This window comes from Lepisosteus platostomus, chromosome 2, assembly GCF_059453375.1.
Source record: "Lepisosteus platostomus isolate fLepPlt1 chromosome 2, fLepPlt1.hap1, whole genome shotgun sequence".
NCBI classification, from domain to species: domain Eukaryota; kingdom Metazoa; phylum Chordata; class Actinopteri; order Semionotiformes; family Lepisosteidae; genus Lepisosteus; species Lepisosteus platostomus.
The window spans coordinates 12,436,434-12,453,921 of NC_142612.1; the positions used below are offsets into that span (position 1 = coordinate 12,436,434).

At 44.7% G+C, this 17,488-nt stretch overlaps 1 protein-coding gene across 12 annotated transcripts in view; it reads right to left on the reverse strand.

Annotated features, from left to right (window-relative positions):
• The window catches only part of herc2 (HECT and RLD domain containing E3 ubiquitin protein ligase 2), an 80,385-nt gene that overhangs the window by 5,881 nt on the left and 57,016 nt on the right, over window positions 1-17,488 (reverse strand). For all 12 annotated transcript variants that reach the window (XM_088598442.1, XM_088598386.1, XM_088598404.1 and 9 more), the window contains 22 exons: window positions 16,443-16,586; window positions 16,011-16,202; window positions 15,597-15,750; window positions 14,624-14,731; window positions 14,175-14,306; window positions 13,591-13,749; window positions 13,040-13,158; window positions 12,573-12,698; window positions 12,289-12,444; window positions 11,807-11,922; window positions 11,056-11,254; window positions 9,745-9,959; window positions 7,343-7,520; window positions 6,086-6,247; window positions 5,584-5,675; window positions 4,633-4,772; window positions 3,630-3,817; window positions 2,992-3,189; window positions 2,418-2,501; window positions 1,261-1,402; window positions 595-789; window positions 329-441 (listed from right to left, as the gene is read on the reverse strand). In XM_088598442.1, coding sequence (XP_088454568.1) covers window positions 329-441; window positions 595-789; window positions 1,261-1,402; window positions 2,418-2,501; window positions 2,992-3,189; window positions 3,630-3,817; window positions 4,633-4,772; window positions 5,584-5,675; window positions 6,086-6,247; window positions 7,343-7,520; window positions 9,745-9,959; window positions 11,056-11,254; window positions 11,807-11,922; window positions 12,289-12,444; window positions 12,573-12,698; window positions 13,040-13,158; window positions 13,591-13,749; window positions 14,175-14,306; window positions 14,624-14,731; window positions 15,597-15,750; window positions 16,011-16,202; window positions 16,443-16,586 — 3,312 coding nt within the window. The remainder of the gene's footprint in view (window positions 1-328; window positions 442-594; window positions 790-1,260; window positions 1,403-2,417; window positions 2,502-2,991; window positions 3,190-3,629; window positions 3,818-4,632; window positions 4,773-5,583; window positions 5,676-6,085; window positions 6,248-7,342; window positions 7,521-9,744; window positions 9,960-11,055; window positions 11,255-11,806; window positions 11,923-12,288; window positions 12,445-12,572; window positions 12,699-13,039; window positions 13,159-13,590; window positions 13,750-14,174; window positions 14,307-14,623; window positions 14,732-15,596; window positions 15,751-16,010; window positions 16,203-16,442; window positions 16,587-17,488) is intronic.

Below are 17,488 nucleotides of genomic sequence, written 5' to 3' on the forward strand. Positions count from 1 at the left end.
CTTAAAAGGAGCACCTTTCAAGGCTATGGCATGTTTTAATAGCAATGGACCACCTAGGTGGGGATTGTGAATATTGAGCAGCTCTCATTGTTGCACAAGGGAAAGAGAAACCTCTAATAGGCCTGTACTTGCACTCAACATACATGAAGCCTAAGTCAGCAGCTACCAACAGATGCTTCACCTTTATTAGGGTATATTAGTCGGGCACTGCCATTCTAAATTGGACCATTGAAACAGGCAAATATCTTACAAAGGAATAACTTTACTACAGACCACATAGTTACTCTCCCCCATACAAGCCAAAATAAACAAAAAAAACAAAAGCTACCTCACTGAGGTCAGCAATTGTCAGGTTCATGCCAGCCAGCTGCTTCCAAACAGGCTCAGCCAGGTTGAGGCTCAGTGGGCTTCCAGTGCGGATTGCGATGCCCAGGAGCACACCTGAGAGAAGAAAATGGTCACAACAGATACAGATCGATCACTCTAAACTACAGAAATCAATAGCATATATATATACACACACACGGATCACAGAGGGCACATGCTGCCCCCACACCCCCGCCCCCTTCAGCCCCTGATGCTGGTCTAACTTGCCTAAAAAGCGGAACATGTTCATGTGCAGTGGCGACTTGGCGGCTGGGTTAAGGAGGAAGCAGTCCCGATTGGCTCCCGACTCGTCTCTTCCGTTGGGGGTGACGATGAGCAGCGGAGTCAGGCCGTTCTGCAGCTCCTCGCACATCTCCGCTATGGACTCGCTGTACCCTCCTCCACAGTCATCAACAGACTCCCCTGCAAGCGCCCCCCCAAACACACACACACACACACAAGAGTGGCGTAATGGAACAACGCTACTTAAAACAGTCTTTCAAGGTTACAGGCAGCTCCTTGGAGATTTGTTTCGCAAATGTTGTACTTGAATGGCTCGGAGATCAGAGGATGGACTTCAATGAGATAAACGTCTTGGCTCAAGAAAAAGAATATGAAAAAAACCCACTGCGAGTAATTCCTTATTTTGTGTTAATGGTGCTAATAATGAATTTCACTGTGGGGCTCTCCTTTTTCTTATGTCTTTAAATATAATCCCAAGTTCTAGTTCATATACATTTAGTAAATTGTGCCTAATGCAGTGATGGACAACTTAGAATAACAGGTGCCATAAAGTCCATCTGATATTTTATTACATGCTCTTCCTAGCAGATTCGGGACATTAAAGGACAGATGTTTTCTTCCCCCCCCCCATGAAGCTGAATGTTAACATACCTACAAACTTGACCTTCCAGACACGGTGTGGAAGGAGCAGGCTGTCTGGGCTGAAGGAGGTCATTTTGGCACACATCTGCCCGAAGACGGACTTGGTGCCATCGGGTCCTGCTAAACCTCCTTTACTTCTGGAACGTTTCACCTAGAACACAGACAATACAAGCACTGATCTCCAAGTACAGGAGATGTACAGAGTGCTACGGCATTCTCCACTGAAATGATACACAAACATTATCCTCTCAAACTCTACATATTTCTACATATTTAACAGGCGCCTGAAAACATGAAACTTACAACTGCTACAGAAGTTCCTTCAACTCTGTTCTTTAGAAAACTGTGGAAAACCAGTAGCTTATTTCTTCTTTCAAAATATTAATGTCACAGCCTTACTTTCACTTGCCTTAGGTTTCCTAACAAGGACTTAATACAGTTACATTGCCTAATTAGTGGGGGTCAAGGTGCAGTGGCCTGAATTCAGGACCACTATTAAGCAATATCCGAGACAGACAAAATGAAAAGTTAAATTCATCTGACAACACGGGGAAGATAAAGAAGGCTCACACACATGGATAATAATCTTTTTCATTATGAAAGAAATCACATGTAGAGCACAGTCGGGGACCTAGAGCAAAACACCAGAAGCCGAGGAGCTATGCTGGTCAGACAGAGGGGAAATACCAGCAGTCAGCACAGATTCACGAGCTGCTGCTCCCAGGGAACTACTTCGATCCGCTGACTGAACCTCTGGCTCTCTAAAAACCCCGTCTCACCTCTGACGCTCCTACAGGGAACAGGACAACCGAATAACTTTACCGGGGCTGCATTTAAAAAACAGTGGTAACGAATGTTTTTAGGTCCTTAAAAAGTGAACCGCAGTTTTAGAAAATACATAGGTCAAAATTTCAGTTCAGTACAAGAGTGATTAGAAGAGACCATAAGCATAACACAAAGTGTTTTCCACAGAATTCCAAAGGAATAAACAGAACTGAAGATGGAAAAAGTAACTGAAGATATAATCATTCTGAATTGCGATGTGATTAAATCGGTTTCAAATACATTTCATATACAAAATAGGAAACCTCTTAAAATGACCTTAATGCTGCCACTGGTCCTTCTTTTGCAGATTCAAGATCTTGGACCTGCCTTTCTCACATTACCTGAATTCTGTTCAGTTCAACCACAGGTCCATGCTGACGGTCCCTAACCATGGTGGCTTGAACCACCTTTCGAAACGCAGCTTCCTAGGAGAGAAGGTTCAGATCATATTCAGACAACAGACACTTAACGACCTTATGCGTGTGCTTTGGTTTTAAAAAGCCTGGATTCAACCAGCTCCACAGTAACGCATCTATTATCTTCGATGAAAAAACAGTGTTAACTGAATGACGTTTTTTTGTAAGCAGCAAACTCCCAAATGACTTTTTTTAATACATTTTTATAAATATAGGCCAGAAAGATCATTTCAATACTTCATTCAAGACTTGATGCTGCATTAATTTACAAGAACTATACTTTGAGATCAAAATGGGCCCTACTTACTGCCCTGCCCTAGCAGCAAGTTCAATGTTATTAACAGAACCATTATTCACACAGCAATTCTCTACCCAGACCGCTACTCTTCATCTGCCATCCTACTCATTTCATGTTTCAGTTTCATTTCGTACTTCCAAGTCCTATTAGTACCTCAGAAGCGTTAACCTCTGGCTATGTGGGTGGCATGATTCTCCTCACCTTGCCTTGCGATATCAGTATTCCCCTGAGTGTGTCAAACCCCACTGAAGGCCCCTGGCCCGTCTCCCCCAGGCGTCCCTCCAGGTCAAACATGGGAATACAGGGGCAGAAGAGCTCGGAAATGTGATGCAGCAGGAGCAGCCTGTTCCGCAGGGCAATGATGGGAATCTCCTGGAGGTGATTGTACTCCATGGGAACCTGAAAGATAGAAGGGAATGCTCACCTACAATGGAGGCCTCAAATACTGGTGCTCTATCCTGAACAAGCAGATTTATATAGGTAGAATTATATAGGCATCAGTGATCAAGCACGCATTCAACGATATGGAACAAAAACCCAAGTATGGTCCAGCCCTCACAACTGAACAAATTACTTGCTTAATTGACCAATACCTTTTAAATGCAGTCAATCTTTAGAGATGGGTGATTTCTAAACCCAGGAACAGGGCTGAAGAGCCCCAATCTAGCTACAGTCTTAAGATACTTACATCACTGAGCTTTATACACACATAACCAAAAAGAGGAAAACTAGGATGAGCATCTACATTCTCCTCACTTCAACAAATTCGTCCCATCCGTAGTTTTGATAACTCTCTCCCGTTCGCCAACACTGACATGTTCCTCAGGGACGCAGCCTACCTGAGCAGGCAGCTTGCCAGCGTTGGCAGGCTTGCTGGTGGACCAGGCCAGAGTGTGTGCTGAGCCGCAGGCCACCCGGTTTATCTTCTTCCCCTGGAGCGCCGCCACCAGCCGAGGCCTCTGGATGGCGTTGGTGGTGCCGTCTCCCAGCTGCCCTTCGTCGTTGTCTCCCCACGTGTACACTTCCCCTGGTTCAGACAAGAGAGCGTCACCTTGCCCTGACAACACTGCCACTGGCGCCACGAGCGGAGCTTCGACTGCACTTGCAGCTCGGCGCGACTAGGAATCTTTCTAAATTTACAGCTATTATAAATGACATAATTTACTGGTTGAAGAATGGATTTTTATTGCTTGTTTTTTTATACTTTAATTTCAGATAAGGCTTGAAAAAGGTTTCTTCTCGAGCACAAATCCTCCAAAGCGGAGACAGAAAATTGCATAGGAGATTTGTTTTTGCTATTACTAAAAACAAAGATTTAATCGCACAGACTTAATTAAAACGTACCGAATACTCTTTCCGCCCAAACGAGAGCAGCAGTAAATGAATCACGAATGCAATATATCCTTTCTAGGCGTATGATTACTGTCTGCTATGGATTCATAAATACAAAACTTTCAACACAAAGATGCCATAATGAAGCCCAGGGATAAATCGGTGCTGTAAGAATAAGTGGTTCAACAGTCGACTAACAAATGTTACAAAGTAAAAAAAAAAAAAAAACAACTGTGTATAAAAAAAACCTCCCAAGACAAGTTTGGACAGCGCTGCGGTACAGCGCAAACGAGGCAACGCTAGAGCTCCGCATTAATCAGAGGAGCGAAAGGGGCTTTCACATTACCACAGCGCCCAGCTGATCACCCCATTCACCGCTCCGTGCTTAATGAGCGGCTCCCATGCTATTCCCATTCAATATTTACTACAGGCTGGAGGCGACGGAGGATTATACGTGGCACTGCGGCCGAGGAAAGCGCTTGCTCGTGTGTGCGCACGCTCTCATCTCACCATCCTCAGTGCAGGAGACACAGTGCAGGGAGCCCGTGGCGATGGCGATCACTTTCTTGCCCTGCAGGCCCTGGACCTGCCTCGGCCTCCTCACATGATCATCAGAGCCGTGGCCCAGCCTATGGTAGTCCCCTTTCCCCCTGGAAGGCGAGACAGCGCACGGGAAATGAAGCTACATTCTTCAACTGTATTATTTTTTTTTTAAAGCGTGACTTAAGGCAAGAAATAAAGTTCCAGCGAAGAGCCAGTCTAAAGGTGCAGGCTGCAAAACGAACAGAGGTGAACTCCATGATGACAAGAAGACATCTGAAAAATTCTCAGCACAAGATTAACCTCAACTTTGTTCCAGATAAAAATGTATTCACCTGTATGTGGTATGATGCTTGGCCACGAGTTTTAGAAACTTTCACCAGAGTTAAGGAGGATTTGAATGGCTGAAGCCAAGAGTGAAATACTACCAGAATATTCTCCTTTCAGTTCAGAGTTACTGTAGGTCTCCGTTCAGAGCTACATAAGGTCACTCTTTTTCTCTTAGATCCCTGCAGAGCTTTATCTGGGTTTCCCTATTTAAAATAAGCAGTCATGCAAACAGTGGACTGCATAATCCAAGCCATATACGGGATTAGCAGGATGGTTCTGTGTTTATTTGCCTCGCCTGAAATTGATAAGGCTTATGGCACTGTAAATATGTATCCCTGAAAAATTAAGATTAACACCCAATAACAGCAATGTCAGGAGTCAAAATGCTCTTGGTGTAATAAAGCAAAAAAGACTCCAGGGTGAAAGAACAAGTTTGATGCTTCACAGTACTTTCTCGCGGAGCTCAACAGAATGACTCGGATTGTTTCACAAAAAGCCTTTGCTGACAGCATCATTATGTCTGAATTTACAACTACCGTTATGTCTAACTATCACAGATTTATATACTGTAACAATCTGCTTTAAGCGTACCATGTATAAACAGCTCCAGACTTGGTTAATGCCACAGAAAACTGAGAGCCACACTCGACCTTAATAACTCCAAGTCCAGTAAGAGAATCAATCTGTAATAAAAGAAAAAGAAAAAAAAATTAGTATGGACTACTGACCCAGCAAGAGTGAAATCTCCGGCAGAAGAGAGGAAAATTGCTCCAGTGCAGTTCACATGAATGAGCCCAAAACTCAAAATCAAACCGTTAACTGCATTTTCTGTCATTAAGAACACAACCCTGTTTTAAAGATGCTTTGTTTTAACTTGTCAAGAAGTTGCTGTTCTCTTAGGCTAACTCGCAACAGGACCGGCTAGTGCAAGTTCAGCAAGTCAAAAATGTACAGCTTCTCCTTTTGCCAGTGTGGACGGTACCTTCATTTTTGCAGAATTTAGTAATAAAACGACGAACCACGTTGGCGCTGGCGTTTCTGAAAAGCGCCCGGATCGTGTCGAAAGCGGGAAAACCCTGGGCGGCCCCCCTACCTTCATGGGGACCTTGCAGCCGTCGCTGCCTCCCCTCCCCAGCTTGCCGTAGTCCCCGTCCCCCCAGGACCACACCGTGTCGTCGTCCGTCAAGCAGAGCGTCTGGGCGTCCCCGCTGCCGCAGGCCACGTCGATCACGCGGTGGCCCTGCAGGGCGTCCACCTGGGGAGACCGCGGGCAGGGTCAGCGGCGCCCGCTGTACGGGGCCCCACAGGGGGCCGCTGTACGGGGCCCCACAGGGGGCCGCTGTACGGGGCCCCACAGGGGGCCGCTGTACGGGGCCCCACAGGGGGCCGCTGTACGGGGCCCCACAGGGGGCCGCTGTACGGGGCCCCACAGGGGGCCGCTGTACGGGGCCCCGCGCGGTATTGCAGAGCGACAACCGGCGATTGTACTTCCTACGCTCAGGTCAGTACTACTGCACATAGTCACTGTTCCTGTTGTTGTTATTATTTATTGTTTGTAATGTCCTATCCTTGTGTGGTGTTGTCTGTTGTACTGTGTATGTCCCGAGAGATCAGCACAAATAAGAATTCCACTGTACAAATGGCAATAAAATTCTCTACTACTTTCTCCTGTAGCTAGAAAACAAGCTTCAGATACACTAACCCCAGTTACTCAAGCCCACAGGCCTATGTTCTGCAAACACCAGCATTTTCCCCTATTACGACGGAGTCCATGACTATTGCCAGCCTGTTTGTGATCTTGTGTGCTGCCCAGTTTTTCAGGACTGCAAAAACCAAAATGACAGATACAGCAGACTTGGTATGGTATGCAAGACATGTTCAGTCAAAAGCTGAACACAGGGAAAATTCTAGACATCGAAGATGTCCCTCCTTAGAATCAGATTAGCGCTATATGGAATATGCAAACAAAGAATGAATATTGATGAAGCGCTCTCAAAAGGCTCTCCCCTTCTGTCTCTCCGCAGACGGCAAGACAGGTTATTAAAGGTCATGGCAAACAGTGCAAATGCCATGCAATCTGTTCTGGGAGTTAATAAAGCTAGTCTTTTGCATGGAGAGAATATAAATCACTTCTTTAGTACATTACAATGGGAGCAAGTTTGGCTTTTGAGGCTTTAACACCAAGCACTGAGAATACTTTGAAATCTCTCTTTAAATGTTGTGAAGCTCTGAATGGTCAGCTGAGTTTCATGTGCCTCTTCTTCAAGATGCAATGCCAGCTTCTTATTGTTTATGAGCTCTCCTCACTAAGTGCCGAGCATTTGGTTTCTTCGAGAGGACAGACACGCACCAGTTTGGGTTTTAGTTGATCCTCGCTGTCTCCGTGTCCCAGGCGCCCGTAGCGACCTTTGCCCCAGGTGTACAGCTCCCCACTGGCCGTGATGCAGGCACTGTGAGCGCCCCCTGCGGCGATATCTACCACCTCGATGCCTCTCAGAGACTCAATCACACGGGGGCGGTCACAAGGGCTGGGGACATTCAAGGAAACAGAAGCGTTGGCATTTTTTAAAATTAGAAATCTACAAAGATACCATTATTCCCAAGAACAGTACAAAATACCCTACAAACAAAAAATACATTTGTAATACTCTTCCTCTAATCACTGATATTACTTAAAATATATATAAATCAACAAATTCCAGGTATCAGGGCTACTTCATGAATTCCTAGGGTGTTAAAATGTAATGAAACCCCAAACCGCACACTTCAAAAAAAGCTGGACGCCACTGGCCTCTAGTGGTTCAAATCAGTAATGCACAGAGAGCTCGGCAGATCTTTTACAGGGCTGTGAAAAAGTAAATACACCCCATGAAAAGGTGTGTGGTTTTCAACATATTTGCATTTACTGTATGGATATTTGATCTTCATTTCAGCAATACTGATAAAGGTGATCAAAGTTAACAAATAATGAAAATTCTTTGCAATCATTTATTCAAAAGTCAGAAATGCAATTGTCTGCTGTTGAAAGAATAAGTACACCACCTAGCTTCAACTGCTGGTGCTGCCTCCTTTGGCAGAAATCACTTCTTGTAATTGTCTATCAGTCTCCTACATAGACTTGGAGAATGTTTTGCCCACTCCTCCTTACAGAACTCCTTAAACTGTATGATGTTTGAGGGCTTTCTTGCATGTACTGCCCACTTCAAGTCCCCACACAGCATTTCTATGGGGTTAAGATCTGGGCTTTGACCTGGCCATTCCATAACCCTCCATTTCTTCTTTTTGAGCCATTCTTTTGTGGATTTGCTTGAATGTTTCGGGTCCCTGTCTTGTTGCAAGGTCCACTTAAGGTTCAGCGTCAGCTTTTTGACACATGGCCTCACATTCAAGTCCTCTGTGGTACAATGTAGAACTCATGGTTGACTCTATGATGGCAGGCTGGCCAGGCCCTGAGGCAGAAAAGCAGCCCCAAACCCACCACCACGCTTTACAGTTGGTACGAGGTTCTTTTGGTCAAAGGCAGTTTTTGATTTTCGCCAAACATGACAATGATGGCACTTTGGCCAAACAGCTCTACCTTTGTCTCATCCGCCCAGAGTACATTGTTCCAATAGTCCTGATCTTCACCTAGGTGTTGTCTGGCAAACTTCAGTCAGTTCTTCCTGACCTTGCATGTATGGCAAAGTTGTGCGGTCTCTTTCGGATGGCTGACTCATGCACTTGGACACTGACTGAGGCAAGACTTGCCTGTAAATCCCTTGATGTTACACTGGGTTCTTGGAGACTTCCTGCAGCATTTTTCGGTCAGCTCTTGGGCTGAATTTGGTGGGACGACCTGGCCTGGATAGACTGGCAAGGGTTTTAAAATTTTCTCCATTTGTAGATGATCTTTCGGACAGTGATTGACTACAAATTGCTTGGAAATGGCTTTAAAACCCTTCCCAGAGTCATAGGCATCAACAATCTTGTTACTCTTATGTTCTAATCATTTGCACCTGTTTTGGTGCACCTGATTCTAATTTTAGGCATTTGATGCAATGATAAAGGTAGGGGTGTACTAACTTTTTCTGCACAAGGAAATTGCATTTCTGTTAATTTAAATAGGACAAATGAGTGCAAAATCTGATTAATGTTATTTTTTAAAATTAGATCACCTTTATCCATCAACATTGTTGAAATGATGATCAAATATCCTTTTGTATAAAAATATAAAAAGAGACAAACCTTTTCATGGGATGTACTTACTTTTTCACAACACTGTATGTTCAGCTTTCTGTCTGCAGTGACAACTGCCTCAGACCTACTCAGAGACTAATCTCTTACAGTGAGCATTACCTTTCGTCAGAAGGACTGCAACACTCGCAACACAGGCTCATAGGAAAGTGTACTTCAGTAAGCCCCATTCAGAAGTGAATAAAATAATCACAATTTTAATAACATACTAGGCAGGTAGGAGCAGGGGCTCCAGACACTTCGTAAAACAAAGGACTCAACCTGAAAACTCGCCATTTAACCCATAAACTTCAGCCCTTTTCATTTTTAAAATCCTGATAAAATCTCCTATGTACACTCAAACTCAAACTGACAGACAAAACGGGGACATTCATTCTTATCAACAAAACATCACTTGAACTCATTTCCGAATTTGGAAAGTATGAGTAACAAAGTCAGAGTACCCCTGTACATCGAGCCTCACTCATCAGTTGGTGAGAGAGTCCAGCATTGCGCCATCGTGTGCCTCTCCACGCTCACCTCCTGTTGCCGTGGCCCAGCTTGCCATCCTCGGCCTCGCCCCAGGAATACACCTCCCCCTCCGAGGAGAGGGCCAGGCAGTGCTTGCCCCCGGAGTTCACAGCCACCTTCTTGATGAAGACGTGCTGGATGGACTCCAGGAGAGTGGGCGTGGACACCGACTCGGTGCCGCCAATCCCCAGCCTTCCTCCTGCGCCATAGCCTGTTGCGTACAGCTACGGGGAAAAGGAATTAAAAAAAAAGGCAAGGTAGAATCAGAAATACACGATCATGCTTTGGGCAGTACCGTGGCAGGGAGGTTACTCTATGATTCTGCGATGGGCTGGCATCTTCTCCAACGGGTGGGTGGGGGGATGTAGGGCCCAGAAACGTGCTACCAGTATCACTTTGCTGCCGACTGCCCACAGATCAACACATTTCAAATCAAAATGCAAAAGAGGTAAACTGGCTCCTAAAGATGACAGTAGAACATTCCCTCAATCAAAACGATATTCAGGGGGAAAAAAAAGGTTCAAAGGCAATACAAGCTGAACATTTTAACTTTACACACATTTTGCATCTTCTGACAACGGAGAATAAAATTTAAAATACTGCTCCTTTCCTTTTAAGGACTTGGGATGATTTGGCTCCTGACTAGCATCAGTGAACCATTAAATCTCTGGACACTACTGTACATGTCATTCGCCTTTTTCCCCACTCAATGCCCACTCACTGCCAAGATTGTGTTTTCTATTCTGATGCTCCAAGGCAATCCAGCAACCACGAGCACCCAGCCCATAATACACCTCGCAAATCAATTAGTTCTTTCAAATCCCTTTTTAACTCAAGTTTATACTACATCTTCATAAAACGAAATTTACTGTTTCTTTTCTGTACATCTCTTTTGCTTTACTGTAAAGATAAAGATAAACCTCGAGATTATGCAAACTACAAAATTATGAAAGGCACCATCTTTTCTTAACCATTCAAAAACTCTTGGGTTAATATTTAGGAAAAGAAAGATACAAATGGTGCATATCTGAATATGATACTAAACTTCTGAAGATATCAATCAAATCCCTTACAAATCCCTGGAAATAAGACACATATTGAAGTCCAGATTCCCCTTTTAATATGGGACATGAACGACAGGGCAAGTGACTTCCTCCGACTCTTACCCTAAAGAGTGAGAGAATGCCATCATCTTTTCAATTTTTCTGTGCAACATAGAAGTGGCAAGTGCCTTGTACAGTGAAAATGCATCTTTTCCACTCCCTGGAGAGCTTCAGCACAGTAAGATAACATCATTCTAAACCGCAGACGGCTACTCACCTTCCCATCAGCTGTCACTGCGAAGAGAGTCTGCTCTCCGCCGATCAGCTGCACGGGCCTCAGAGTGGCCAGGGCTTCACATGGGGTAGGAACTTTGACCTTTGCCCCTTCGATGCCCCCAAGTTGCCCTCTGTGGTTATGGCCCCAGCCGTAGATAGTCCCACTTCCCCCAGCGGATAAAGTCCAGTCATCCGGCCTCCTGCAACAGGCATCTTACCGAGTCATGGCTTACGAATTTAGAATTTTTAAATTTAAAATTTGTCTGCCTACTCTTATTTAAAGGGGAAATGCAACACTATTTTTATATTGCAGGGTTAGAGAGTCAGCATTGATAAGAGCATTTCAAACCACAATAAAAGTAACATTTAGACATAAATTAACGTGTAAAACCTCCAATTTTCATCACAAATTCTGCGGTGAAATGTCTGCTGCACAACCTGAACTCATTTGCTCATACATCAGATTACATTAGTCACTACAATGATTCGTGAGTAGGAGGGCCCGCTTCACATCACAATCCTCACGAACTCTTGTTCTCATGGTTTTGTGACAATATGGCAAGTTTAGGCTTAATTTGGAATTTGTAACATTTTGCAATACGGTCAATCCATTTTTTTTTGTTACCAAGATCTGATAACCGGTCTGAGAAATTGAGACAGCAGTTCCCCTTTAAAGGATGAAAAAAAAAACCCTCAATTTTTGAGAAGCACATCTGTTTATCTGCTCTGAAGGCCATCCTGCTCGATCCCACCTGTTCATCCACTGCACAAGCTGTTCATCCTGCTCCCTCTTGAACACTTCGTGACTTTCATGAAGGACATTCATGTTCTCATTGTCCGCCATCAGCTCTCTGATTTTCTTGGCCACCTAAAAAAAAAAAAGACAAAACACAGGAATTTCATTCAAAGCAATAAATCCATTTCAAAATAGAAGGGCTCATGAACTGACAAGTACAGTGATATCAAAGAGTGGGGGGGGGGGGGGGGGTTTGGACACCAAGTCAGCAGCTGAATGGAGGCAATGTAAAAGCTTTTAGAAGCTCAGTTATCCAACATAAGAGTATTAATGAATTAATGTACTGATAAACTACTTGTCAGCAAAGCAAAGAAAAAAAAAACCTTTGTGTAACTCCAATGAACTCAATACCAATTCTTGGAAACTGTAAGATTATAAATTCATAGAAATATCAGGAGGATATCCTTGTAGAGTGTAGCAGCTAAAAACACAAACTACCTCATCAAGAAACTGGCGAGGCAAAGGCGTTCTCTTATCCAAGGCTACAGCCACTCTGGAGGCTGTGCAGTATCTCCTGAACCAGGCCCACTTGTGCGTCTCCGCACAGCAGGGCAGAGTGTCCAGTTCCAGGTCACAGGCCAGGGCTACCAGCACCTGCACAGCGAAGACGAGAACCACAGCATCACAACTGACGGCACACGCCTACGAGAAATACTGCAATGCATTTTACATTTCTGTCCTTCTGCGAGGTCTGTGGGATGACTGCTTATGGTCGCAAGTACCTTGAAGAATGGACTGTGGAGCAGCTGCTTGCCTCCTCTCACGATCGGATCTTCGTATTCATACTGTCGTTGCAGGGCCTCCGGAAGTCCCTTCACCAAAGCTGCCAAGGCACTGCCTGTAAAACTCTGCAAGAGCAGTGAAGGAGACACGGCAGAATGAACTTCCCTGCCGACACCGAGCTGATTACTAATAAAGCACCGTTGAGGATGAATTGATTATCATGTACAGTAAGTGACCCAACAGCCAGTCTGCAAACCAGAGCAATGAATTACTGGGACATTCCAGGTTCTTCCAAATATTTCGAGATAATAACACAGCTGGGGTAACAAGAGATGCCTTTACTTTCAGTCCGACCCCATCGCCGAGGAGCTGCCACTTGTTTTTTCTGGGACGTCCCCGGGAGAACGACAGATTTCAAATAACGAATCGTTAGATTAACTCAAGACAACCCAGGCAGACGGCATACCATGGAGCGCGCTTCCCCCTCGGAATCTCCCAGCAGCCTGTTGATATTGATGGACTGGCCGAACTCTGTGGTGAGGAGCTTGCGAAGCCTCTGCAGGGCCCACATGCGATGCCCTGCAGCTGAAGGGCAGAGGGAGTGGTCAGACACCACTCTGCGTGGTCACGAGATGACCTAAAACCATTACAAAAACCTGCCAGACGTACGTCTGGATAATTACATATTCAAGCGTGTGTATCCCTGACCAGCATGGGAGGGGCAGCTGTTAGTAATTTAAAATAAAAGTCTTTAAAATTACTAGAAACTTTATTTCTTGCTTTCTCTTGATTAATCTGACTTAATTAAAAATAATCTTTTGGCACCAAAAACACCCAAAACATCCCTGAAAGGATATTTGTATGAACAGGAAAACAAAAATATAAATTTGATCACTTTTTACAGTAACAACTAACAATGGTTATACTTTTAAGATGCTGAAATGGAAATTTAAAGGAGCATTAGGCCAAGCAGTGCTCTGCCCCATGGGGAGTGCTGTAACAGCACCGTGAGCTTACCCAGCGCACTGAGCTGAGCACAGGCTGCCAGAGAGGCGGCCAGCCGAGGAACGATCCCCCGGTTAGAGGCGAAGTTGAGGCGGAAATCCAGCAGACAGGTGACAAGGTCCATCGAGGGACAGGAAAGGATGCAGCGATCGGACAGCAGATCCTTAGGCCCTGGACCAAAAGAGCCAGATTGCTTTAAAATGACCCGTAAAATCTTCCCTCACTTCAAGTCCAGGGAGTGCAATCTTTCCGTGGCACAGCTGACAGTCCGTGCTGAACTGTAAATGACCACTCTGAGATCTCACTCTTCCAGTAAATTCCCCAAAACAACACACAAGCTGGCTATGAATTATATTACCGATAGGAAAAAGCACTGCATATGTAAAAAACAACAAAGCAAAAATATTTCACAATCTGTCCTAACGTCAAGCACCTTGCTTTTTCTAAGGGAACTTTGCCAGTAAGTGTCCCAGTCTAGTGAGGCAAAAAAAAGTTTCTGGAAATGTTTCAAATACACAGCCTGAAGTTTTACACAGCTGCACTTTTTCTGCATTTCAGATTAAATCCCAAATAAGGGGGAATGGCCATGGCAGTACCTGCAGCGGGCATGATGGGATAAACCGTGAAGCGCCAGCCCCAGCCGTTGACGGAGCCATCGCTGGTGAACTTCCACTTCAGCTCGTCTCCGGGAATGCGCAGCTCGCTTGACCAATCGGACCACTCCCGACCTGCGGCACACACAACAATCAGACCGGAGACTGGCGCAGGCAGGCAGCCCTCCCCAGACACCGTGAGAGCGAGAGAAGGATCAGCTCCCGTGGGCCCCGAAGCACAAAATAAGGGCTGATCCCATCAACAAAGAACACAGCGAAACACATTGTGCTTTAAGTGAACATTAAAAGGTGTATTTGAACATTTTCAAATGCATTTTGATATCTGTATTTTGTGAACACGCTGTATAATGAAAAGGAGGCGTTTACTTCAAATATTATTCACAATCTTAAAGAAAATCCTAAAACAGTCTCCTTGAGAAAGCCGAGCTCACCTGATCGGACAGACACTATCCTGTTGGCTCCATCCATGATGGTGAGTGGATCATGGCGTCTTTCAGTGGAACACTGACGGTCGAATTCCACTCTCAGGCCTTCCGCACCTAATCCACGCAAGCAGTGATCATTTGGCTTAGCAATATAAGCCAAACGACAGACAGACATACTACCTTGCCTTATCAGAAATATACATGTTCATGTTTGTAGGCATAGAAATTAAATACTATAGATCTTTTATTCTTTGTGTTCAATTACTAAAAACTATCCACTTGAACAAAAAACAAAACAAATGCAAGCTCCACAATGGAGGGAAACACCCCTCTGTCTGGGCTTTAAAACTATATTACCAGGATATAACCAGCAGCTATATCACCCTACAAATCAACTGGCAGCCCACTGAAGCTGCGCAGGTGTGAGCCTGGTCAGTACCTGGATGGGTGACCTCCTGGGAAAGGTAAGATTGCTGCTGGAAAAGATGTTAGTGGGACCAGTAGAGATTGCTCACACTGCGGTCTGTGAGGGTCCTAATTCCCCAGTATAGTGACTGGGACACTAAGCTGTAAAAAAAAAGGTGCCGTCCTTCGGATGAGACATAAAACCAAGGTCCCGACTCACAGTGGTCATTAAAAATCTCATGGCATTTGTCAAAATGAGTTGGGGTGTAACCCCAGTTTCCTGACCAGATTTCCTCCCTTGGCTTTTACAAATCATGGCCTTCTAATAATCCGTATATATAAATTGGCTTCATCACTCTGTTCTCCTCCCCATTATGGCTAACCTCACATCTTCCAGGTGGGGCTGCACATTGGTGGTGGTAGTGGGGCTCCATTGAGTGGAGTGCCCAGAAAAGTGCTATAAAGCGGTAAAGAATTATTACCATTACAGGTACTTTTAAATAAAAAATATCCAGGCAATTATTTTTCTTTTTTTCCCCATCAATTATCTCCAGTTGCCCAGATGACCAGTTACCTGGTATTTTGACGGTGCCGCTGGTAGAGGTGTCATCAGTGTAGGGGTGGCTGCTCTCCACCACTACAGGCTGGGAAGACAGGCGCCCGCTCTGGGAGTCAGTGGCCACATCCTCCAGCTCTGTCACACACAGCTCTAGCAGCATATCGGCCACCTAGAGACAGGCAGGCAGGGGGGGAAGCAACCCTTTAGGAAAGTGCGCTTCAATGCATTGACTGTGGGCCATTATTCAGAAACGTCAAAAGTTTAACACTGCTCACAAACCCAACACAGACAGCAGGCTTGTCTGTTAACTTATCCGAAATACACCGCAAAAGGTAAAGGGATAGACATACTGTAGAGGTGCCAGGTACCAAAAAACAATTTTCAAGCTGTAGTTTTGATTTGTTGGAGTGTTGTAAATTGGGCACAGACCTGTGGGTAGGCTGTGCCCATGCCAGACAGAACCGCGGACAGGACTTCCTTTCCCTTCTCCCCCGAGCGGGCAGACACTCCCAGCTTCAGCAGGTCCACCATGACGCGAGTGTCATCGGGAACCAGCAGGCTGGTGAACTCGTCCAAGTACTGGGGCTCGGGGCCAGTTGTTTTGTTCTGGCTCTCAGCATCCTGCTCAGACAAATGAAGACGTGCTCAGAGAATCAAGCTGATCAAAATCTGAAACATGTGAACACAATGTGGATTGGAACATTAAACATATCAAGCAATCTACACAATAAATTCCATATTTTTCCCCCTTCACAGTTACGTTAAACATCTCGCATGGACCTACTTTCCCCATCTGAGATGCAATTTTTGGAGAACAAAAAAGCGAATGACTTGATGAATCTCTTAATAAGAAAAGCTGACCTCTTTGGTTTTTGTCATGGTCTCGGCGATGATGCTGGCAGCACCTGGGTCATCAGTGACGGGGATGAAGGGGCGTGAGGAGGCAGCTACAGCAGATGGGGTCACTGCAGAAGAAGGTGTGATGGCATCTTCTGAAGAACCGACCTGTTCACACAAACCACACCATCGCACAGTCAACACCTTCTGCAAAACCCCTGCTGTCGAAATATGCGATTAGTCACATCACCTGCTGCCATTTAAAATACATCTTAGACATGAACGTTTTTCTTATGTACAGAAAAAAAACAATACGGGTAAAAATAGGTAAAAGGAAAATAATACTGATTTGCTTAATGCATCCAATTTCCAAGTCATGTTATGGCTTTTTATACAATCAAGAACTTCTGGATAAGTTTTTTTACGAAAGTTCAATTTAAGATTCAATTCACCCAGGCCTGACAGAAGTAGTATTACAATTTAAGGACGTAACACCTTAAAAAAAACTGATGATGAAACTGTTTTCCATAGTCTAAGCCTTCAACATTCTCACATGAAGTCAACTATTTTGAGGAAGGAAAATAAATCTTCAAAGTCACGCAGTTCATAACTGCATTGAAGAGCATTACAGAACGTCACACAACTGATTTCTTTTAAAAAATGAATAGCAAACCTGTCCCTGAAAAGTTTCCAGCATCGTTGGAATTACTTAGATCTATTAAAAAGAAACTTTAACATTAATGGCCCTGTGGCATGGCATTTAACACTGCTGCCTTACAGCTTTTGGATCCTGGGTTCAATTTCAGACAGGTTTCTGTGTGGAATTTGCATGTTTTCCTGGTTCTCCTATTTTTAAGTTGTCCCAATGCCCCGAGATGGACTGACACCCTATCCAGGGTATAGTCCTGCCTTGTGGCCCAATGCATCCAGGATCAGTGATGGCATGTTCACACAGTGTGTATGCGAGTTCTTGAAACCAGGCATGGTAATGAAAGAAGTTTCTAATACTCCGTTCCAGGAGCTCATTTTTCTTCTATGTTCTGAGAACTGCCAACGTAAAGGGCAGATGC